The sequence below is a fragment of the Colletes gigas genome, unplaced genomic scaffold (genome assembly GCF_013123115.1).
Source record: "Colletes gigas isolate AHSC1104 unplaced genomic scaffold, ASM1312311v1 Colletes_gigas_Sc00010, whole genome shotgun sequence".
Taxonomy (NCBI): Eukaryota; Metazoa; Arthropoda; class Insecta; order Hymenoptera; family Colletidae; genus Colletes; species Colletes gigas.
This window is the reverse complement of record NW_025106639.1, coordinates 5,943,939-5,968,473: the sequence shown is the minus strand read 5'-3', so window position 1 is coordinate 5,968,473 and position 24,535 is coordinate 5,943,939. Positions and strand designations below refer to the sequence as shown.

The window sequence follows — 24,535 nt, the reverse complement described above, 5'->3', positions numbered from 1 at the left end:
TCTACGGATATTAACGCGATTCGCCGTAAATACCGTGGCAATATTTATATCGTTTCGCGCAAAGACGACGTTTCAAAATTTCCTCGGGGTTCGAGTATCGAAGCGATTAACTGTGATACGGCAGGGGGGAGGGGGATCACGAGATCCCAGCACGAGAGGACCGACGGCGGAAAATTTTTCTCGTAATTACGACTCGTTCGCCGATAAACTTTAATCGCGATGACTCTGATACCGGGGGCCGATTCCCCGCGAAAGGAACAAAACTATAAACCGCAATTGCGCAAGCTCAATTATTTCATTGCGGGCGCTGACGTCGCGCGGCTCCGTCCGCCAATCGTGTGTCGCCGGGCGATCGAGCCCCTCGCGAAAATCGACGGGACCCGTATCGCGCGATCCTCTTTAACGTCGTTATCCGCGATTTCAATGGTCGTGCCCGCTGCATGAGAGCCTGATGACGTTTCGCAACGGAGACACGTGTCGACGACAGACGATTAACCTCCTCCGTCTTAAAGTTTTTTCTTTTTTTTTTTTATAAAAAGAGAAAACACCCAATAGCTCGAAGAGGCTAAAGAGTCTCTGCGTATCGGTACAATCACTGTACTAAAAATTACACGTGGGCAGAGAGGTAGCGACATACGTTGTAAATTGAATTTGAAATATCGATCCTACCCCTGGCTGTGTTATTCAGGGAGCACTTTTTATCAGTACGGAAATAAAACGAATTATTTTATATAGACAAGTGGTGGAACAGCTTTTTGTATTCAAACAATATTTTTTATTACAGACCAAGGTGGATAATTTATTTGATATAGGATGTATCGCTGGTCCTACGCACGACGAAGCAGTGAAAAAAGGATCTATGCAAATGTATGCAGAGAAGCTGAGTTTATTTAAATCGCTCGTGATCACGTGTGGCGAGCAATTGACGTTGACTCAAACGTTTTTCATGTAAATGCTTTCTTTCGATTACAAAATTACGACAGCGTGACGGACTAAAGAGCAAGACAGTTTTTGTACGAAATCGACTTGGTTTTCGATCTCGGACGATTTGGTTGTTACACTCGTTTCTGTTTTTTTTTTGTTCGAGCAGATTCCACGTGACTGGTCGTAACTTTTACGGACACCAACATTTTTTAATAGAATTTAGCAGGCCTGTACTTTAATTTATGTACTTTTGGGTAATAGATAAACACACGATAAAATTACATACGACTTCAAAAAAAATTTCCAAATGCTATCTCACTTTTCAGGTCGTCACCGTGTCGTAACCCCTATAAAGAAGATAACGTAATTTTATTAGACTTTCCAGAACGTTTAAAATAATTATAAATATTCAAACAGTTACACGCTTTGACCGCTGAAAATTCTGTTTAATTTAAAACCGAATGCCACATCAGTTCGCCTCTACAGTTCCATAATTTTCCTTTTATTTCTTTGATGCCACAAAAAATACAAGATCTAAATTTTCTGTCGTCAACGATGCAAAATCAAATAGAAGAAACGTCTCGTTTAAAATTTATTTTATTTAAAAAAAAAAAAGGGAAGGAAAAATTAGAGAAGATAGTGTTACGATTAGATAACGATCAGAAGATGCGTGCGTGAAACGAAATCTAGGCCAGTGACGGGACAAAATGAAGTCGGGGGCTGCCAAGTTTTTGGGAAATATCTCGTTTGCTAGCGGTCGAGGTTCCTATCTTCGTGGCCGAGCGAATATCCGCGTGACTCGCTGCACGCGCTTCCATTCGTCACGTGTTGGTACGTGGACCTCGACATCTCGACCAGTTTCATCGATTCGACGGCAATTAAATCCGAACAATTTACAACCACGCCGTAAATATTTCGTCATTTCTTACTCTCCGATCGTACGACATTCCGCTCACTAATTCCAAACAGTTACACACGGTCGGGATGAATCAGCGAGATTCAACGCAGTTCGATCGTTCGGGGTGTCCATCGTGCGTGCAGAGTACACATTATATCATCAATTATTTTCTGCTCGAAAAAACGTCAAATCCTCCTCCTTTTTGCGATTCCTCGAACCGGAATCGGTTACCAACGAAACTGCGAACGTCACGAGTAGACACGGTCTCGTCGCTCGCGACTGTACAAAGTCTCGTAACGCGTCTTATTGCGTCACGAATGTTAAAATAACTCGTTCGTTACTAGACGATCGGAGTTTCGACACGAGCAAATAGTACTCGCCGTCAAAACACGTGGGGAAACGGTAAAAGCGATAATTAGTCGACGACGCGATGCGTGACCTTTCGAACTTCCACCTTGTATCGATAATCGAACATCGATCGCCGCTACGCCGAAAACGAGATATCGTAATCCGCCACGGTCCGATGGATCGGTTAAAATCTATCGAAGAACGTAATAATTCGGGTAAAATTCTCGAATTTTATCTATCTTTTTTTACCAAGAATAATACTTTCCATAGCGTCACAGATAATATTGCGTTTCGTTCCTTGATTCGAGCACACCGAACGATAAGAAGATCGTAGATCATTGTAAACTCTCTGGCATTCGAATCACGCGATCAAGAACGAATGAGAACCGCTGTCGACCGAGCCCCTTGGTTGATGATCTGTAGAACCAGTCGCAAGCCGGCTTAGAACCAACGCCTACAAATTCCACCAATCGGAGGACAAGTGCTCCGGAGGCACGTTCTACGTACATATCCGCTTTCTCTGAAGGACTAGAGTAGATACTAGAGCGTTGCTGACATTACGTACGGTGATGCGTTTGTACAATTTTTTACACGAAATACATTAACAAATTCGATATAAAGTTTATCACACACAGGAAACAAACGCTAACATTTTGTAATTTAAATCCTGAACGTTTCTGTTAACTGAATAAAAATCATTTGGATATCGTTATTTGATAATCCACGAGGGAGCCATAAATGTTTGCTGAAGAATACGGTTTACAACAGCTAAGCAAATCTATTAATACCGTTCGTTCGACCCTCTAACTCACTTTGAAATCATTTCTGGCAGCCTCTCAATTGTGACATTGCCATACTAAATGTACCCAACGTTACTTAAGACAACGTGAAATCTCATTCAAATCGATATATGCACGTATGGTCGATCGATTCCAGGTCGGGCACGGTATCGATTTCTGCCTTCTTTCCGCGGGAATCTCGAAGTTCTTTCAAAATAGAGACGGAATAACGATGGAATACATCGACGAAATAACAATAAATCGTCTTTGTTCCAGATACACGAACGGAAAGAAAATACAATGGGAACGGAAACAAAAATAATGAGAGAGAGAAAGCGACGGGCAAATGTTTTATCTGTAGTGTAAAGGTCGAGATTCAGCAATACGCTGTTATTAAATCTAACCCTGAGAATAGTGTTTCTGAAATATTCCATTGAGAGATTCTCCGTATAAATGCGTATGTAACACCCACCTTGGGTTTCGTTTCTACATGAAAACAGGTAGATATATATACATTTTCAGTGATTCGACCGATGATAATGCAACCACGTGCGAAACGATCGAATTCTTTTCCCCTATCGTTGCTTATCTACGCTCGAAATTAAGTTCGACGACGAGCCTCGATCGACGATAAGTTACATTCAACAAACAAAAATCAACGGAGAACGTTACGTAAGATTGTCTAGAAACAGCTAGTTTTTGTACGGTGAACCGCCAATCTGTATTTGCGGTTGGCGATTAGTCGAAACACGTGTCCGCGAATGGCATCGCGAACGTTTCGAAGAAAGGTCGAACACGAACGTTTTTTACGCGCGCGTGTGAAAAGGAAAGAAAAAAAAATATAACCGTACCTTCACCTAGTCCGCTGTTTGAACCAGATGGAAGAGAGAGGAGGAATTGGCACGCACTAAAGTCACTCGCACCCCCGTTACGACACTCGCTGATAAGAAACGATAATAGCGGCACAGCGTCTGTGATAATGGCACCGGTTTGCCTGGTAAGGCGGACTCACGCGCGAAATTAAATACCGATCGACGGGAACGGCGCGTGAATACTATGTAAACGCGTGTAACGATGACGAAACAAATCGTCCCTGTTGCAGAGAAACGAAAACGTGATCACGGCACGGCGTTACGTATGTGACTGACCGAGAGTATCCAAGAGAACCACCGTTGAGAGGACACTCTCACTCCTTCTTTCTCCCCTCTCCTTGCACTTGCCAAATCTCTCGCTCTACCTACGCGTTCTCTGTTCCTTTGACAGAGACACAGTGGTTTGTAAGAAGCGTTTCTACGGGGCAATTATTAATTAATGAGGCGCACATATTCATAATGCTCCGTTATTTAACGATTGAGTAACGATCGGTGTGTGGAGACGTCGACTGCGGAAGAATCTGTTACCTATTGCTCGGAAACGCTAACACGGAAGCAGGAATATCCTCTCGCGAGAATATTCAAAGTTATGCATAGTTTTGCTTGAAATCTGTGTCTGTTGTCATGCTTTTACGACGTTTCGAGCGAAAATGTAAGTACCGATCGACTTGTACGTGTAAATCGTGGGAACAAAAAACTGCAGATCCTTGACAAAAGAAGAATGAAAAGTTCAAGCCGCAGTCGACGGGGGATAAAGAGTAATAAATTATACAGATTTTTCTTAGAGGTCGTTCCTTTTTTCCTATATTTCTTACTGGAACTAAACGATCCAGACACCTCGGCAACCCGGTATAAACTGGTTTAGATCGATGCGTGTGTGGGGACGAGCGTACGCAAAGATCAGCGAAAATGAAGGAGTAGAGACCACGTGTGTCCAGTTAGCGAACCACGTACAAAGAAATTTCATTCTTATTGTTACGAGTATCTAGTCTGATAAGAAAGAAATACTGTAATTAATACATATTAAAAAAATATGTTCTTAGGTTTGTATAAAAATTTGTTGTGCTTGGAACAAGTGATACGAGAGGATGTATTGCATTGGAATGGACAAAATATTAATTTCCTTATTTTTAGTTATACACACATTCGTTTGTATCTGAACCATTCAGATTAAAAAATTTACTTAATTTATAATCGATTTGTGGTATAATTAATAATTTTATTCTTTCGGGCCGATTATCGAAACGACTTTGCTTTCCAATTAATTCGAATAATTAACGCTTCGCTGTGCTTAAACCAACCGAGAATTGTCGAATAGCGACGAAAAGAGCCGAAGGTACCACATGGCGATCTACCCATCGTATTTTACTACAGTGAACACAATTGCTTCGCCGACGTGATAGAATAATTAATACTCTGTTAAAAGCACAATTATCCTTACAGTTTTTAATAATGGCCAATGCATACAAGGTTCAAGTTTATTCTAGTTTAGCAAGAGAAAGAAAAACGTACTCCCATCAAAGTCGAAGAATGCGTTTTATACAGTTCGATGACAATGACAATCGATTTTCTTTTCGTCGAAATAAACATATCAGAACAATCGATCCACATGAACGTTGGGATTTAATCCGCGACAAAGTGTATATCGTACACGTGAAATAAAACACATTCCAACGATAATCAAATACATAAAAATTAAAACAGAATTCTTCGAATAAATCAGGTGTATATTTTTCGATCGGGAGTGATAAATACTGTGTACGTACCGTGTCGGAAGGAACTTTTACTGAACACCTTTTCGTAGCGTCCTTAACCTCGACACTATTTCACCGAAGAAACAACGCACACAACCGTGGCACTATAAACATATCACCTTCGAGTCACACCACGCGTATTTACGCTCGTAAAATTTCGTTCCGAGAAGCACGTACCAAGCAAGATCCTTAGATCGTTAAACGTATCGAAAGGAACAACCGTATACTCGGAAAACTATCGCGTTATTTCTACACACGTGACACGAAAATCTGTGACAGCATCGAATATCTCTTGTCAGCACGCTGGTATCGTTGGAGGTTAGGTAAGCACGTCCCGCTGCTATTCTTTGGTTCAATACGGTTGACTAGTGAAACGGTCGCGACGAAGGTACACGGAACTGCGACTGTACGATCGCGACGAAGCGTTAATTGTCGAAAATTAAACGGCAGGGGACGAGAAAATGCCAGAGAACTGTAACTGAAACGCGGGAGAAGCGTACGGCACTGGTGACGAACCAGTTGCACGACCTTTGCCGAGATACCAACGCTCGGACGTCCAATCGCAGACTGGCGCACCGGCATGAATCGGGCTAAGTTTTATGGCTCCTCTATCGGCACTTATTGGCCGTAATTATGCACTTGCCGCAACCAATTGCGGTCAATCCTCCCTCCTCCTCAAGTTAACCTCAGTTGTGCGTTTAATAATTAATTTTTATAATTCATTATATATTTCGGCGAACATTTGGGAAATTAATTATTTTTTTTTTTTTCCAGAAATGACTAGTATCTCAATGTATAGTTTAATGTTATATTTGTATTTAAATTGCAGTATACCATTATATCATAGCTTCTGTTCCTTTGTTCTCCCTATTGTTCCAATTCAATCGAAAAAATCTTTGGACGACGTTAATTTAAGTTTTCTAAATCGCCATTGTCCAATTGAAACGATTTCGGTTAGGTTCGAAAAAATAACAAATTGAGGCACAGAGAGATAAAGGCAGGATTTCGTGCGTCAGTGGCTTCGCGTAGTCAACTTACTGGTCGGCGATTTTCATAATGCGACAATAATCTTGTCACGTGTACGATTTCGTTGTCGAACGTTAAAAGGAAGAACATCAGAGGAACTAACTGGTTCATTGTCGTAACGACCATTAACGTAATTATTTCTTAACATTGGATTCTTTGTATAGTCATTTGTTCATGAGTTGGAACAACGGATACATTATCTTACGACGCTGTATAACCAATCACAATCTACATTTTTCTATTTAACCTTTCTAACGATGACCGTTTAGCGATTCCCACATTCTTTATCGAGATGAATGATCAATTCAGATAGGGGACGGCAAGGTTCCACCTATGCTTCCGTCAAAGAAAAAATTCGCATAAAATTTTGACTAACCATTTCTGGCCTCACATTAGATTTTCGGTAAGGAATTTTTTTCTCGAAAGTGGGTAGGATTTCGGGGGTATGTGTAATGACCAAAAATGATTGCAATTGACCCCCGCAACCGAAAATAATTTTTCCAGAATGATTTGAAATTTTTTAATTTTGTCGAATTTGTCCACATATTCGAATTTTTTTCTCAAAAGTGCGTAGAATTTCGGGGATATGTGTATCCACCAAAAATGATTGTAATTGACCCCCGTAACTGAAAATAATTTTTTTAGAACGATTCGAAATTTCTTTTTTTTGCTGAAAATTTTCAGCAGCTCTTTACCTGGTGTTCTTAATTTTTGTCTTATTTTGCCCTCTAGAATCGCCCAGGGGTCCAATTGTGTTCTATTAATAAAAACAATATTTTATACGATTTTTCAATTACTTGAAGTTCGTTAAGTGCAATTGAATTGAAACGTTAGGGCATAATAAAGTGATTGTGATTTGGAGTGATTAACTTTCTTTCAAGTGGAAAAGGCCTGTGTCATAGATCACTCTGGTTCATAATCCCTGTTTCTGGTATACTTTTATCTATAGTCTTGGAAATCATAGTTTCAAGAGTCATAGTTCTTAAAAAGGGTTTCAGAAAAATAGATCGATTTTGATTTTTAAATACCACGCGAACTTCTATTACTTGAGGATAAACAATGAACTTGCATCACTTTTATAATGAATGACACGATTATGAAATGGCAAACAAACAATCGGCGTTACAGGAATAACTTTTCTTATCGGCTGGCCCGAGTTCATTGCACGTAAGTGCTTAAGTGTGGCACTTGAAATCAATTTGACGCCGGCGATAGTAACTTACACTTTGAGTATTACGTTCTCGCGTGTATATGTAAACGTTCTGCTACGCTCGCACATGGACGAATATACGGGTATGCACTGTGTCAACGCACTTGTGGAAGGGGATCTCGAGTAATCCTCCACTCTCGTTGACCCAGCCAATTGATCGAATCGTTTGATCATGGAAAAATTTGGCCACATACGGAAACGTCCACGCGAACCGCCGACTTAGAAAAGTCACTGCAATCTAACTCGTTTAAATATGTATCTACAGGGTGAGTCACGCGAATGGGACGGTTGATATCTTAAATTTGATAAAAGATGGAAGGGCACTGTGGAGAGAAAAGTTGAATAGTATGATGTCTATTTTGTATACGTTAGTAAAGAGCGAAATTGATAAGCCGCTATTAAAATCTAACCCTGCAAAGTTTACTGATAAAACACATTTGATAGGTTTCATAGGTTATTACGAAAGTGATCTGAATCACGAAACCAAACAAATTAAAATTTTTAGTCATTATTTTGCCATATCAACTATACTTTATCATTATTATTATTTAGCTTGATAGTGACATAAGTCATTTTTTCCTCATGCATGGCGATAGAGGAAGTAACATTGAACCAGAGATACAGATAAACAACCAATTAACTGGTTAAAAATACAATGGATGATGTTTAATAAAACTTCAATGAATCGCGAAGAAAAATATTTCTTTAGAATCTCGAAACGAGAAATATATGACTTAGGCTACTTTCATAGTAACCGGTACATATACCGACAGATTCTCGCACGAAAGAATACTAGCTTATCTGTAACCGCGGGAAACATGTGGTGTCTGCGGGTACTGCAGAACGCCTGCAGTCTTCGAGTCGATGATATATCGATCTGGATCTGGTGTTCGAGCGTCGAACACAGTTACAAAACGGTGGTACCACAGACCAGATATACGAGACCTCGTATATCTCGTCTCTGTCCACGCAAGAAACAATGAACCATGAGAACTTACCCGGTTCCAACGAGTTGATATCGATTCAATCTATCACCGACTGATCCACGATGACGATGGCGCAGTTGGTAACCTTGGTTGGTGCGCTGCCCGCTGCAACTCAGGCAACGGCGAGCTGCTCCTTGCCAAACAACCAGCATCACTAAACAGTTAAATAAACCTGTCATTCCATGCCTCTAAACATACTAATAATCTAAACAATCTAAACATCTACTTAATCTAAACAACAATTTGTACAAAATCAATAAATATTTAACACTCAGGAATATGCAGTGGAATACACATAATTCAAATTTTTCAATAAAATGCCAATAAAAACACAAAAATGCATGAATATCACATCAGTTATAATAATATATATTATAACTTACCGATATTCCATTTCAAATTCGTTCCACTTGAATTTTGCCAAATGCTATGGCGGCCATTGCGTACCAATGGCATTCCATGTACTCGAACAGTAACCAAACACTGTAATGGAATATAAATTACAAATTTCAATCAAATTATTCAAATAAATGTACCTACATCGTAATTGAGGAACAAATGAACTCGAAATATGTTGTACAAGATATGTAATTTCGTTTAAACAGACATAATGGCCGACTCGATATCCGACACCCGATATCAAAGAAAAAGGCGCGAAACCGATTCAGCTTTTTCACGATCTCGAGAGAATTTGTAACGAATATGTATTAATATTAAATGATCCTACCGTTAGAGAGCAATGGAGACTAGTAATAGCGATTAGAAATGCGTGGATGCCGATACGTAAACGTACGAACTATCAACACGTATTTCCGCGCCAATCTCCACCAAACGATTCACGTAGGAATTAGCAGAGGTTTGAGAGAGGTCGTACGTCACAATATACAACGACTTTTTTCCAAAGGAAAGACGAAGCCTCGAGTCTCAAATTACATTGTGGACACCTGGCTCGCGATACGTAGGAACTACGGCTATAAGAGCAATATAGTATAATGGCTGCAGACCAAAATTGAATCACCCATTAATTTATTATCTTACCTTCTAGATGTCACTATGTGATGCATACGTTCGATATTTTATGAAGACGAAATATCGATGCAGTATGCGATTCAGAAGTAACTAGATCGATCGAATTACTTTATAATATGGAACTATAGTAACTTTTGATCGATATTTTAATCAATGCTTTTTGTATAAATTTTTGACAATGCAAGAATCACCATAGCTAGCATTGATAAGCCAGGGACAACGACCCGATAGACTCGTTATGCTTGAAAGATCGGTCATTCTGTGTTTACGTTCACAGTTCTCGGCCGCTCGACTTAACCTTGGAGCTGAGCTCGCGAATCATTTGCCTGTGTGACACGAAACAACACGCTTGTAACATCTATCTTATTCATTGTCTGTGATCCTAATACTTGTGTTACGAAAAAAACATTCCCTGCAACGTCTATTCCACACTTCGTCTATGCTTCTATGCACTACAGGCGAAGAGTTTTAACGTTAAAGAATTTCTTGATTCTAAATTAATTGAAACTTCGATCGAAAATTAATAAATAGTTCCATATTATAAAGTAATTAGATCGATCTAGTTACTTATGAATCGTATAATACCATCGATAGTTAGTCTTTAAGAAATATCGAACGGATACTTTGCACAGTGACATCTGGAAGGTAATAATAAATCATTGGCTAATTCAATTTTGGGGTAGAATCGTTATAGAATTTTTTTCCAGTCGTAGTTTCTGTCCGGGATACCCTCGATCTCAGGCGTAAACAACGTAATTCGAGATTCGAGGGCTTCATCTTTCCTTTGGAAATAGACATTGAGTATTGTGACGTGCGTCTTTTTCCGATCCCCCACTAATTTTTACGTACCGGCTATCGCGACGGTGTCGTCATTCGTTTGATGGAAATTGGCGCGGAAAGACGTGTTGATAGTTTCACGGTTAATAAGGTTCGTACATTTATTTATCAGCATCTACGGATTTCTAATCACTGTTACTGGTCTCCGTTACTCTCTAACGATACGTTCATTTAATATTAATACATTTTCGTTGCAAATTGTCTCGGGATCGTGAAAAAAGCTAAATCGATTTCGCGCCTTTTCCCCCTGATATCTAGTCGGTGTCAATCGTCGTTATATCTGTTCAAACGAAATTACATATCTCGTACAACATATTTCGAGTTCATTTGTTGCGTAATTACGATGTAGGCATATTTATTTGAATACATTTGATTAAAATTTCTGTTTTATGTCCATTACAGTGTTTGAGTGTTGTTCGAGTACATGGGATGCTGCCGGCACACAATGGACGCCATGGCAGTTGGAAAATTCAAACGGACCGAATTTGAAATGGCGGATTGGTATGTTATAATATACATATATTCATATATTTTTGTGTTTCTATTGCCATTTTATTGAAAAATTGGAATTATGTGTATTTTACTGCATTTTGAACGCGACTGCATATTTCTCCGAAGTTCATCTTCATATATTCCTTATCTAATACACGTTTGTTCAACGTAGGTACGATGATCAGCATCGTTACGAGATAACCGTCGTGCATCGTAAATTGAAATTATATCAGAAGATACGAAATCAAATCACGCGATTTTCAAATTCCCTTACACATAATCTCGATAAACTAAATTGATTAAATACCAGAAAATACGCTCATACACTTGTAGCCAATTCGCGATTATATTTAGCGTATAGCATTCGTTTCAAATAAATTTCGTAAAGGTTGTTGCACGTTTCTGAGGGCATAACGATTTAATACTAAAAATGACATATGCATTCAAATAGTTTCCTTAAAGATATTGTCGATTGTATAATCTACATTTGAGGTTAAAATTGAGACCCTTGTGGCACGGCTGTTATCGTTGATTGTATGTAACGTTACGTAGTCATAATAAAAGGCACCTTGAACTATGTGCGGAACGTGTTACGATAATACTCGAGTAATTTTTACTGAAACGAATTACCTACAAATAGCAATGACCTTCGACAAATATGCATATGAACTTTCATTCGTAATAAATTTTTAGAAATAGTCCGTATTGTAATTTGGTTATGTGTAGCATATAAACTTTTTAATCGGTTAGGTTCGTATTCGAAGTTCATCCGTTATTCCCACTTAATCGGTAAAGAAGTTTGTCGCTTTTTCATCGGACGCGGACATTAATACGCTGAAGTTTCACAAATATAGTATATTTATTGGTATGATGAGTAGGGTTAGGTATATTTATTTATATTATCGACAATCTGAATATTAACCACTTGTAAAATAGATGAGTGGAAAGTTTATTATTCGAATACATATTGCATTTTAAGTGCATCGATTAAGCTTGACACTAAATTTATATTATTCTCGCGACAGAATTGTCGCTACAAAAATTCACATATGCGGTCTGGGTTAACAGCATTAATTCCGACATCTGAGAGTTGTATTTTCAATTTCTGCATACTAAAATAATAATAAATATCTTTACTTTCTTCTAATAGATAACATGCATATTCACATTATCGCCTGACATTATATTTACGCTCTATAGTTTGCAGTTTTAATTTTAAACATGCAGCGAAAAGGCGAATACAGTTCTGAGTAATCTATTTTAAGTTCAATGCAGTATACTATATATGTATTACTGCAGATGCGGAAATGAATATTAGCCTTTGTGTAATTTGTATATCTAAATTCGAATTAACTCGATCGCTGAACGACCAGATTGTACGTTTCGAGTAAAAAACAATTTACCCGACGCAATCGCGCAGATCAATAGATTTATCATTTCACGAATTAACCTAAGATACACGCTGCGTATAAATACGTGTTGTTCTTTAAATATAAAAATGAAAAAGTGCATTTTTGCTTACCTTGCAAACGTCAAGTACACGCGATGGCGTCTGTATGTCCACGCGCTCGTGAAAAAACAATCGAAACCTCAGTCGATACTATCACGCATCACAATTTCTCTTTTCCTATTAATTCACCAATGCTTCACGATTGTGTGCACTACGTGTGCATGTTATATTCGCGCGCGCACGTACGTTACGTACCGATAACACGACAAAATATAAAAAAAAAATTTTTTCGAAGAAAAACGCGGAAATTTAACGCATGGATTGAACACAGATGGTTACAACGAAACCGACCGACAAACGTGGTAATTTATGCTTGAATGCGATAGATCAACGAAAACTGCGAGTATAATGGTCGATAGGTTTTTCGCGGAAACACAACGGACTAATAACGAATTTGACACAGGCGACCAGCACCAGTCAAGGTACCATTGAATACTACAAAGCTTAGCTCCTGAGTAGTGACAACCATACGCATGCGTTTCAACTACCTTAAGCTCTAACATTTACCGGGAAAATATGAAATAGACTACCATTTACAATAATGCTTGGATAACTGCAAGTCATTTTCGATTGGATAAGTGAACGGTAATCATTCTTACTGAGAGGGGACTCCCCTTGACGCACTACGAAACTCGACGTTAAACAGACCGCGTAGTCTAACCTGATCCCGACTCGAATATCATATATCGTACCTAATGCAAAGATGAGACTTGTTTACTTTTGTTTTTTTTTTTTGTAATGATACTTTGACCAATGTATTTTTTAGATTTTTCCGATTAAAGCAAGACTAAACGCGTAAATACACGTTGACGAAATTCTTATCGCAACTACTGGTGTCAATAAAAATACGTTAACTGTTATTAAGTTGAAGACTTTATTTTACGACAGTTAATGACAGTTGCGTAAAATTTATATTTGTTGCGTTATTGTACGTTGCACGTGCGCACCCATATACATAAGCCAATTGCACACAATATGTTACCGTTGAGGCAATATGTTATTTCCTGATTATACAGAGATACGTACGCAACATTGTCGCATATTGAAAATTTAGTACAAATATAAATTTAAAGAACGAACTCATCGAGTCTGTCGTAAAAATAAATAATGATTTATTAATTATTTTACGTTTAATGTTTAACAAAAAAAATGCCAGTTATCTGCATTTTACAATTCAAATGTAAAGTTTATAAGAATATCGATTGTGTACTGTACAACATAGTGAGTGTATCTGTAGCGACAATGTTTATAGTTCAAAAGTTGTATCGATACTTGGAGTTTTTATTTGCAAGAAAAATACGTATTTCACAATAATGTCCAAAAATTATCTAACAATCAGTTATATTACTCTTGCTGCATGTTGGATAAGTATATAAAAACTAGCGGTTATCAATACTATACCAGTCCCACAATTATTTTCATTTGAAAATTAATGATTGCATCATTCACGCATCTTATAAAGTAGAAAAAGTTATTGTTTTAATACATGTTACGACATAGTATCGCAATAACAAAGACAATGTGTGAGTGCAATTTTCGCATTAGTTCTTTTTCGTTTCTATTTGATCAATTACGATGTAGTAGACGGATGTAAAAGAATATTACGTGTATTATCCATGGTGATAAAAACGAATGAAATTATATCATAAAATGTATTATAATCTAAATGTTACTGTGCATCGGAATAAAAAAAAAAGAAAGTTTGTTCGTATCTCGTGATACGCGTAAACACGAATCTCTGAAATAAAGAAACGAATACAATCAGGTAAAAAGTTCTTAGCAAACTTTTAGGAACTAAATATTCAGTTTCCTTGTTTGATTTGCTAATCGTCGTATAATTATTGCGACGTACGAAATTGATCATAGCTATTAAATAATTAATTAAAAGAAATTTAATATACTACAGCCTCTTTACATTTATTGATCGAGAAATTTGTTCTTTCGAGTTGACATCAACTAAATCATTAAAATCGAATCGTGCATTTAGAAAAATCCTCAGTAATTGTTCGTTATAACGTGAATAACGCTTTACCGAAGTACTCAAGTATCAAAACGTACTAAATATCGTCTTAAAATTAAATAATACGATAATAAATATAAATATTTTGTTTAAAAAAAGCGATCATAATTTGTAAAACTAGAGTCTTAAGTTAGTTATGTTACCTTAATGATTAAGGTATATTTACATAGCAATGTACACCTATTATATGGTTTTATACACAAATGAAGAAAATGACGTGATGTTTAGATTATTTTCGCTGTATATTTGTTTACTATCTAGTGCATCATTTTGTGAAGCTTTAAAATTTTTCCCAAGCGTTGTTTAGCTGTTTTCATTCCTTTCTTTGGTTTTCGTTCTAAAAATTCAGTAATAATTATTGTCCAGAAGCTTATCCATACAAAATTCTCCACATAAGACATACTGACTAAAAGATACATTACCAACTGGAACTGGGGCTGCTAGTTTCGCTTTAACGTCTTTTAGCCTATTCGGGCTCGTCAATATCGAACCAAATCCTATGCTCGTTTTAACAGTATTTTCTGGAGACATAGTCGATGTGCCAGATGCCGAAGTTACGGGCGAATTCTTCGGTTTTCTTTTATTATACGTCCGTTTAGTTGTATTCTATTATATTGTATAAAAGAAGCATGGTTTTTAGTTTCATGTTTATTATCTTACACTTAAATAAAAAGACAACATATACACAAATACGGTTTGTAAACGATAATCGTGAGATGAACAATAACAATTACGAAACATGAATTTCATCAAATATACAGGATTTTCATAATTAATAATATGAAAAAATCACAATGAAAAGTGATATTACTCGAGTCTTTAAAATGAATGAGAAAAAACGAGAAAGCAAGATATGTGGAATGCATATTACAAAATGAAGCATAAAGCCATAATAATGCCTACCAATTTCTTCTTGGAGCCCTTATCCATGTTGTTATCCAGATAATCATCCTACGCAATACGAGTATGCAAGAATCATGGAAATTAAGATGAATATGAACATAAGATGGCATATACATAGAACATCAAAATGAATTAAGTTGTGCTACAAACAGGTGAACCTGTATTATATATACGTAACATAAAATCTGGCACAAATGAATGTGATTTGGGTAACATGACGAAATTAAATTTATTCACACTCTGGTGACACACCATTGGACTTAATGTAATTAGAGTGATAAAAAAATCCAAAAAAAAATCTCGTTTTTGCAGTATCTAATGTATAATTCTTCTACAGTTTCTCATCTTAATTATGAATTAAGCATAAAAATTAACCTATTACCCTCAGTTTTCAAAAAACATGAATGTTTATAAAAACGCATAATTTTTTACATCGAGCGTTTGATAGGTATATAATGTCTTGAGAATATGCATTAAACCAAAATAATACACGTATTACATGCATTTGAAGCAGTGTAATCGCTCGTGTATTTTAAGAACAGTTGAATTAAGGTTAGGTTTGTTTGCTCGTGTTTCATAATAGGCCTGTACGATTTACCAAATTAAATAAAATATGAATTATAAAATTATATTGTAGAAAAAAGCGCAAAATTGAGGATGAGAGGTGGGACGAACTTTTTCAGAACTTGCAATTAATAATAATGAGCGGGGAAAAGCCTCCTCGCGAATGCATTGTTTTACAATCTCGATGAACTTTCATAATAAGGAATAACATACTAAATATATATTTTTCCATATTTCAATAAAATGGCATGCATATAACACATGTAATTATGTATTTCATTCGTATGAAATCAAACACAGACTGCTTTAGTCTACCGTTTTTGTAGATATTTTTTAAAGGAAAATTTTGCAAAAAATGTGTCGTAAAGGTTTTTAATTTAGGCAAGACAAGAAAATGTGTATCTGTGTGAAACGTGTGCATAGACACGGGGTCATTGGATTTGTCGCAAGATGGACAGTCTTCACATAGGTGATTCCTAATTGGTAGAATGTGGCGTTTTCGATAGCATTTCTCCAATCAGAAGCTCAGTACCATATACGCGTTGTAACTTCGCAACAGATTCAATGAACCCCAGTATGAACGGTATTTTGCTACCATGAGGTCATTGCTCGGCTGTTTCGATACGTATGTAGCATATTCGTACTATACAAAGTACTTTTAAATAAAATATAATGAAACGTATACACTGATACAATTTAGGAAACTTTTCTATATTATTTAAAACTAAATTGAATTGAAATTCAGAATCATGTTTTTACAAAAATTTATATTCCTCGAAAATTGAATTGTGTGTTGGGATGAGAAACTGTACAACAATCGTCCAAGGGACATTGCAAAACAGAACTCGTGTTAGACGGTGAATCCAATGCAAGGAAGCGAAATATCAAAATGTATGCGTACCGATTGTTTAGCACGCTTTGCCGCGGCTGCTTCGAGTCCTTTTTCAACCGACGTTTTCTTTACACCTTCTCGAGCTGGACGATTTGTCTTTGGCAAGAGAGGCCCCAATCTAGCTTTCGGATTCCATGCCTCGTCTATTTGACTCTTCGATTTAGATTTAAAGATATAATCTTCATCGTCCGACGCGTCTAAAGCTGGATAAACTATATCCGGAATTATGCAATAATAGTTACTAATAGAATTATAATCATGCAAATGAACAATCCCTTTATGTCATTACATACTGAAGTCATCGTCCTGATGAACCTTGTCGATGTTTTCTATCGACTGATCGTCGTCGTCGTCGTCTGGTTGTGTTTTCGTCGTCTTTGTTGATTTCGATGTACTATTCGACGTGGTCGAATAACATTGCTCGCTGAATGACAACATCCCCGCGATCGCTTCCCGTGTCGATGGAGATGCCCTGCCAGAACTGGTCGTTTTCAATTTATAAATACTAGGACACCAAAAACGTAAAACGCAACAGTGCTACACTAACAAAAATAAATTACACTTCCATGAAATTGTTACGACGGTAAAGAACTACAAACGGAAAGTAAAGTAACTAATGCAAAACCAAATCAACATTAAACATGCTTTAGCGAGTACATTTTGCATTAGAGGAGTGCCATGTTTTAATATTCTTACCCAGTAGGCGGTGGCATAGGTTGGCTATACTGTGGAATCACTGTAGACCTAAAATTAATTAACATTGTAATATACGGGATTTTGTTCGCTGTGTTTGTTCAATCGGTATACGTACGTTACGTCCAGTCTTTGAGCACCGTTTCCCAAAGTATACGCCGAAGCTTTCAATAGTTCTTCAATGCCATTTTTTGGTACATCGCTCAGAACGTCAACATCCCCGTCGTAATCACGTTTCAATCGCTTCGAGTTAGCGGCCTTGGACGTTCTCTTTCGTTTCGGTGATTCGTCTATCGTGAATCTACCGTAATCACTCTCGTTACTTCCATCGTGAAAATCGTATATAGAGGTTTGTTTCCACGTTAATTCTTTCGTCGTCCCTAGAGGATGATCCGAAGTTAAACTGTTATATACATTTATGTTGTCGTGCGTACTCCTCACGACTTCGTTGTTGCCGAGTTTAAATCTGATTACAGTCGGGCTCTGTTTCCCCGGTTTCGACGGTCGTTTGCCAACGGGAGAATTACCGTTCTTTTCGTCGACAATTGCACTCTGAGTTTTAACGTACGGATACATAATAGGTTTTGGTAAAGTTAATTTTAACGGTGGTCGACCGGACGGCAGTGATTCGTTAATCGTAGCTTCTACTTTATTTGTTTCCTTTAACATTGTTTTGAACGGGTTATCGGCCATTCTATCAGCAACGTCATAATCCACGAAGTCTTTGTTCAACGGTTTTTTTTTCTTGCGCTTGCTCTCCCGTTCTGGCTTCGGAGGATTCAAAGATATCAAGTATCGTTCCGCGTGACGTATTTCTTTACTAAAGTCTTTTAATAGTTTCTGACTACTTATTGTTTCTGGTATTTGACCTCTTCTGATCATATTATACTGAAATAGAAATAACCTCTGGACTGTCCATAATTGAAATACTATTTACAATAGAATGGCTCCAGCCGTTGGAAAAAACGAACTTACATCTTTGTCTGTGTTCCACTGTTTGAGAATACTGAGTAACGCTTTAACGCCCTGTAAAAGATACGCCGGACATTTCTTTCCCTCGTTATTTAATTCTTTCAGTTCTTTTAACAATTTCTTTGCTGCAAACCAATTGATTGTCTCGAAACCAGGATACTGAAATTTGGCGGGAGTCTTCATTTTTTTTTCTAATTCGTATATTCTGTGAAGTATCAAGATTAAAGTGATACTAATCGAATCCATTGTCGTTGCCGGTCGTTTTCATATACTCACTGTATTTGCATCGGAATGTTGAGACTATGTACAAAATTCCCACCAAAGACCAACGAATCGACTGGAGTTAACACAGCGTGTATCCACCCTGTTGGAATCATCATGGTCTGTCCTTGCTTTATCACGCATTTGTAACACGCGTCGGCCTGATCTCCAAAAAAAGTCTCACTCTGAGTCGAGCTGCACATCCAGTGCTGGTACAACTGCATATTAGCGGGCGTGGGTCTGATCAAGTAGAACACTTTTTCTCCGCGCAGTACGTGATACCACACGGACGTGCCGCCGAAATCGATATGGAAATCTGTGAAACTGTCTTTGACTCCCATTAGGCAATATTTTTGTACTTCAGGACGTTTTATGTCGCTATCCTCGGACCAATCGCGTGGCCAAACTGAATTGACCCAGTCGAGTTTACGCGCGATGTATGGTGCTTCGACCATTGGGGAAAGACTGCAACGTTTATTTGTCAATTTATACATATACTTGCAAGAAACATTTAAAGCCAATATGTGGCAAGGCAATGAATATTGATATACCCAGTGTTTGAAAATTCAAGACTAATCACATTAAGAACCCTTGTCCTGCAAGGGGAGTTGTAATATTCGACAAAGTCTCTTAATTTCATTCTTATATTACTTTGTCTAGTAACATCAATTACATCCATGTCTCGATCTCCACCTAGACAAAAAAGATATACATTTATATACGACTTTACGATACGCGACATAACGACGAAAAAATACGTGTAATAACGCGTTTATACCTATATAACTTTCTATATCGTAAACACTGAAATTAGGAGGGGGAACAATCATATCAAGTCCATCCTTTCCATCTATGATAATTGGACTCTCAAATCCATTGGTCTGTAAATATTGGAGAGTTAACTGCTGTCCTCTGACGTGTTTAACAATTTCATCAGCTTTAGGAAAATGTCTGGACTTTAATTCCCTTATAAATACAGGTGTGCCAGTTTGAACAGGTTTTGTATCCGATTCCAATTCTGTATAATCGTGTCTGTGCCAATTCAATCTTGTTTTTACTAAAAATCAATTTGTTATTTCCAAATTCATAACTGAATGTTTATTTATAAAAAGACATAATACTTTGAAATACTCACTGAGTGAAGGCCCACACATGGCTTCACAACGTGGACAGTGATATTTATCAAGATCTATGGACATATACTCTTTTACAGATACACACCTGAAAGGTAAACATGAAAGTTATAGTAGTACATTCTAATAAGCATATAGGAGTAAATATTGGGATTTTTTAGTATTTATATGTTTTATTTCGAACCTTACATTGCATCATACAATTTATTTAAATACTGAAATAACAAAAACGTATGTACTTGTGGTTTAAGAATAGGTTATGTTAGTATCAACAAAACTGTTTCCTTTCCTATGCAAGGCACTTTCGAAATATTATTCGCAAACAAGGAATTACAGAAAAAGGATTAATAAAGCACCTCTGAATTGCTTAAAAGTTCTTTATAAAACAGACGCAAGGGAATGTTTGTGTACGATTTGGTGAAGCATAATCCAACCATAGTGTTCAGATCATCGTATCCAAGTGACAAATTTTCAAAGCCTTACCCCCCATGATACCATTCCTTGCAGACGTCACATTGTATCATAAATTGTTCGGAATCGTAAGAACGGCCACACAAACAATACGTAATTGGTAACTCCATTTTTCGTGGTTATTATCGTTGATACAATTCCGTGACTCCGTGTCATTAACATTGGATGGTAACTATAGTAGCCGCGATGCGTCGCTAAAGAGTCGCCTCCGTCGTTCCCTTTTCAAATTACATTAAGGTTATGTTTCCATTTCAATCATATTACGCGTGTTTTCTGAGAACGCAGCTTGATATACGTTTACATGAACTTCGAGAATTAATTGACCACGAGTACGTCCTTTCAAAACGTAAATAATTTCTAGTCCATAGGTGTGTTTTACATAACACAGGATATGAAAAAAACGACGCAAACAAAAAAAGCAAAAACTAAAGTTGTTAAGCGTGGTACGAAACAGATCAAATTGTAAGTAAACATCGGGCGATTAGCACGTTTCTTAACAACGTTATCGTAGATTGATAAAATGCGTCATTGATTGGGTTGTAATTTTTAATCCAGCACGTTATCGCAGTATAAGACTAAGAGTAAGCTAGTAAAAGGAAGGAGAAAGTCATTCCTTAAATGTTTAAGTATGTATTCTCAATCTACAAAGACCAAAAATGATTGTGGACCTTCGTCGAGTGCACGTTCGTTACGCGATAAACAGTTACCTTCGCAATCTGGTGTAAATCGAAAAAAGAAAAAGTCACCCACCACTGTCAAAGGATCTGCTGCTAAAGCAAAAGGTATGAAACCTTGAAGCATTTTGATATGTATTTGCACACTGGGGTAAACATCGTACACTATTTGCAGGTTGAAGATAAAGTGTGGAATAATACATTCATTCGAGTAAAGAACACCATTATGAAAATAGGTTGCTTAAATTTCAGATTCTATGGATTTTTCCTCAAAGTTGAGCGATGACTCAAGAGATGCAAGGTCAGCCAGAGATAAAGATCGCAAGAAGTATTGCAATAGCACAAAAGAACAAAGAAACTTAGGTTCGCCTGTAGTGGTTGAAACATTTTTAGAATCGATATCTTCGCTGAACATACCAAAAATATTGACACAGAATCAGATAGCAAAAATGGAAAACAATAGTTGCAACTATAACCTTTCCTATACACAAAGTATCAGCTCGCAAAAGAATGAAACTTCTATCATTGTTGCTCAATCGTTAAATCCAAATAGTATTCCCGGTAGCTCAAAAAAAGTTACCAAGAGAACATCATTATCAAAAAATAATTGTAAACAATGGAAAAACAAGGCACCATTAGAGGATGTAAATGTTAATGTTACGGATAGTGCATGGGATTTTAATGAAAGAACTCTTGTACAATGTCTTGAAAATATAAGATTCGATACTATGGATGAAGACAGCAGTATATTGAAAGCAAAGACTGTACCTGCTATTATGAAAAAGAAAAGGAACAGTATTCTTGATGAGCAGTGTCAGTTACAATTTTTTTGTTTAAAAAACAGGGTTGTTGTTGTGATGCCAGAAAAGACAAAACTCTGCTTCACTGGTAAACTAGTTTTGAAAGTACTGCACGGAGCAGTAGAGGTTTTTGGATACTTGATTACAACAGAGTCAAAACCTGCTGAAATTTACTCTCCTAGAGGATATAGCAGCGTTTCGATCCAAACGAGTCAAAAATTTTTGCGAGATAACCAGCCAGACATTTGGTCGTTGCTTAACGCCGAAGGTATTACTCGAGACACGAGGAACAAGTTGGTCGAGGTTATAGAAAACATTCAATCCGGCACGACGGTCATTTTATTGTCCATTTTAAAAAACGAATTGACGAAGTTCTTGAGCGACTTTTATCCATACAAACTGTTTCCAAAAATTCAAAATATATCGTATCAGTCTTGGACCGATCCAAAAAGAGCCGAGGTGATACTGCAGTCGCATCTTTACGTCGATAGATACCCTTTCAAAGAGTTGATCGTCGATCAATGTGTGATGCAAGATCTTAGCGAGAATATGTTGAATCGTTGGCTCGCGAACGAATGGTCGTGCACTTTGATTGCTGGTGGTAAAAACGTTGGAAAGTCCACTACCACGCGTTGTCTGATTAACAGTCTATTGCCTGTTTCTAAAATGGCGGTTCTCGTGGACGTAGACGTCGGACAAACGGAATGTACACCGCCAGGTTGTATATCGTACAGCTTAATAGAGACGCCACTAATGGGGCCAAATTTCACACATTTAATTACTCCGGTCTTCCAATTGTACATTGGCGACGTTCAAGTGGTGCCATGCATCACGCGATATATGGAGGGAATGAAAATGATGATCGAGAAATTGAAGAGTTGTCCTGTTTTGTCGCGTTTACCGATCGTCGTGAACACAATGGGTTTTACCCGATTTATCGGATGGGATATAATTTTATTTACAATAAAATTAATTCAACCCACTTTGGTGGTACAAATTACATCGGAGAATGCAAAGAATAATTATGTTGGTTTCTTGAACAAAGAAACTATAAACAATCAGGTAAATAGCTGCAATCGTTATCCTTTCCGCGATAGAGCAGCAAGGTTATGGTCGATCAAATAAACGTCTTCGTAGGTACATCCACCTGCTTCTTGGAGTAGGGATATAATTGATTATAGCCGACCGTGCGACCACGAGTTATACGTGGTTAATTCTATGGCCGAGCGTCAAAATTTTGCAAAAAATGAGACCAGAAGCATGGAGCCTTATCAACAGCGAGAACTCGTAATGGTTTCTTACCTGAGCAGGATCATGCGGAGCCCTATGAATTCTATGTAAAACAATTACGTCAAATCGTAAAACTAACTTAATAGTACTCAATCTTTCTTGTCACTTATACGGAAATTATTTGTGCAGATCGTATTACGATGCCGTATCTTCAGGTATTAATGATGCTGTGCCATATATGTTAGTAATTTTGTATTTTTTATTTAAAATTAACATATTGACTGCTTCCTTATTTCCTTAAAAAATACTGTGGCAGTCAATGCGTTAAATGTATAGTAGCACGGTAATGTAACGTACTTAGACTTTCTCAATTACAGGATACCCTTTTCCTCGTTGTTCATTTCAATTCCACGGGCGTACGTGTCACCCACACACGTTTTAAACGTAGTGAATGGTAACATAGTCGCTCTTTGTGGGTTTGACGAGGAAGGTGACGAATCGCAACCGATTGTTCCGTCTAATTTGCGAGTATTAAACAAAGCACCTCTTTGCACTTGTTACGGTTTTGGTGAGCTTCATATTTAAGTCCATTCGCGTTTAAGAATCAAGCTTATGAATTGGAAGACCAAAATGAATGGGAAGTTAGTCGAAGTTAATATTTATAATAAAAATATATTTGAGAAAACGCGTTTGTGCCGACTAAATTTTTTGTTCAGTTTGGTCGTTCATTGCATATTCCCCCATCTGTAATGACAACGTCAGATTGTAACGAAATGTATTTGCGCAGGAATCGTTAGGGGTGTTGACATGGAACGTGAAGAAATATTCATAAGCACACCATTACCACTTTCCACGATGCAGCATGTAAATTGTTTGACAGGATGCGTACCGGTGCCAAGTGCATTGTTGCAATTAAATCAACACAGGAATGCACCTTACACCGGTGAAAACGATGTTTTACCGACCAGTCGAGAGCCCCGTAGAGGATATTTCCGTATGAGGCCACAAGTGCAAAATAATTCCTAACGAGTCTTCGAAGAATTTTATTTACATCGGTGAGAGGCGCTGTACATACCAACGACATTTATTTGACTTAAAAAATAAAAAGAAAACAAACGATAAAAATGGAAAACAAAATTGAGGAGAACTTAATTTTACAAAATTTTCGTTTCGCTATGTTACTTCGATCTAGATAAAATTTCTATTTGATTCGTGATCGTTATGTTTTGTCTTCTGGGTCTAGCCATAGACATTTTA

At 37.4% G+C, this 24,535-nt stretch overlaps 4 protein-coding genes across 9 annotated transcripts in view; 2 read left to right on the top strand and 2 right to left on the bottom strand.

The window, feature by feature from the left end:
- Nucleotides 1-13,198, bottom strand: part of LOC122397988 (trehalase-like) — a 40,607-nt gene extending 27,409 nt beyond the window's left edge. The window contains exons 1-2 of one of the 2 annotated variants that reach the window (XM_043397534.1): nt 12,678-13,198; nt 8,810-8,951 (exon numbers count right to left, since the gene is read on the bottom strand). The gene's annotated coding sequence lies outside the window, so the exon portion shown is untranslated. The remainder of the gene's footprint in view (nt 1-8,809; nt 8,952-12,677) is intronic. The other variant, XM_043397533.1, reaches the window with a different exon arrangement.
- Nucleotides 10,708-24,535, top strand: part of LOC122397983 — a 150,944-nt gene continuing 137,116 nt past the window's right edge. The window contains exons 1-2 of one of the 2 annotated variants that reach the window (XM_043397523.1): nt 10,708-10,754; nt 11,066-11,164. The gene's annotated coding sequence lies outside the window, so the exon portion shown is untranslated. Of the gene's footprint in view, nt 10,755-10,943; nt 11,165-24,535 lie in introns of those variants that run through there. The other variant, XM_043397524.1, reaches the window with a different exon arrangement.
- On the bottom strand, nt 14,902-20,793 carry LOC122397985 (lysine-specific demethylase PHF2-like). Of its 3 annotated transcripts, none has more exons than XM_043397528.1 (13): nt 20,587-20,793; nt 20,106-20,191; nt 19,749-20,027; nt 19,522-19,663; nt 18,986-19,435; nt 18,713-18,914; nt 17,856-18,625; nt 17,741-17,788; nt 17,338-17,525; nt 17,054-17,256; nt 15,589-15,636; nt 15,108-15,291; nt 14,902-15,022 (listed from the first exon to the last, which is right to left on the bottom strand). In XM_043397528.1, exons 1-13 carry the CDS (start codon nt 20,682-20,684, stop codon nt 14,943-14,945), a joined length of 2,778 nt encoding a protein of 925 aa, XP_043253463.1. In that variant the 5' UTR covers nt 20,685-20,793; the 3' UTR covers nt 14,902-14,942. The 3 variants fall into 3 exon arrangements, with proteins under 3 accessions (XP_043253463.1, XP_043253464.1, XP_043253465.1); XM_043397529.1 differs by having other exon boundaries at nt 17,338-17,516; XM_043397530.1 differs by lacking the exon at nt 15,589-15,636.
- LOC122397986 (polynucleotide 5'-hydroxyl-kinase NOL9) lies at nt 20,818-24,533 on the top strand. Of its 2 annotated transcripts, XM_043397531.1 has the most exons (7): nt 20,818-21,036; nt 21,130-21,356; nt 21,501-23,110; nt 23,186-23,385; nt 23,468-23,518; nt 23,656-23,846; nt 24,066-24,533. In XM_043397531.1, the coding sequence occupies exons 1-7, from the start codon at nt 20,966-20,968 to the stop codon at nt 24,302-24,304; spliced, it is 2,589 nt and encodes an 862-aa protein (XP_043253466.1). In that variant the 5' UTR covers nt 20,818-20,965; the 3' UTR covers nt 24,305-24,533. The 2 variants fall into 2 exon arrangements, with proteins under 2 accessions (XP_043253466.1, XP_043253467.1); XM_043397532.1 differs by lacking the exon at nt 20,818-21,036 and having other exon boundaries at nt 21,229-21,356; nt 21,485-23,110; nt 24,066-24,532.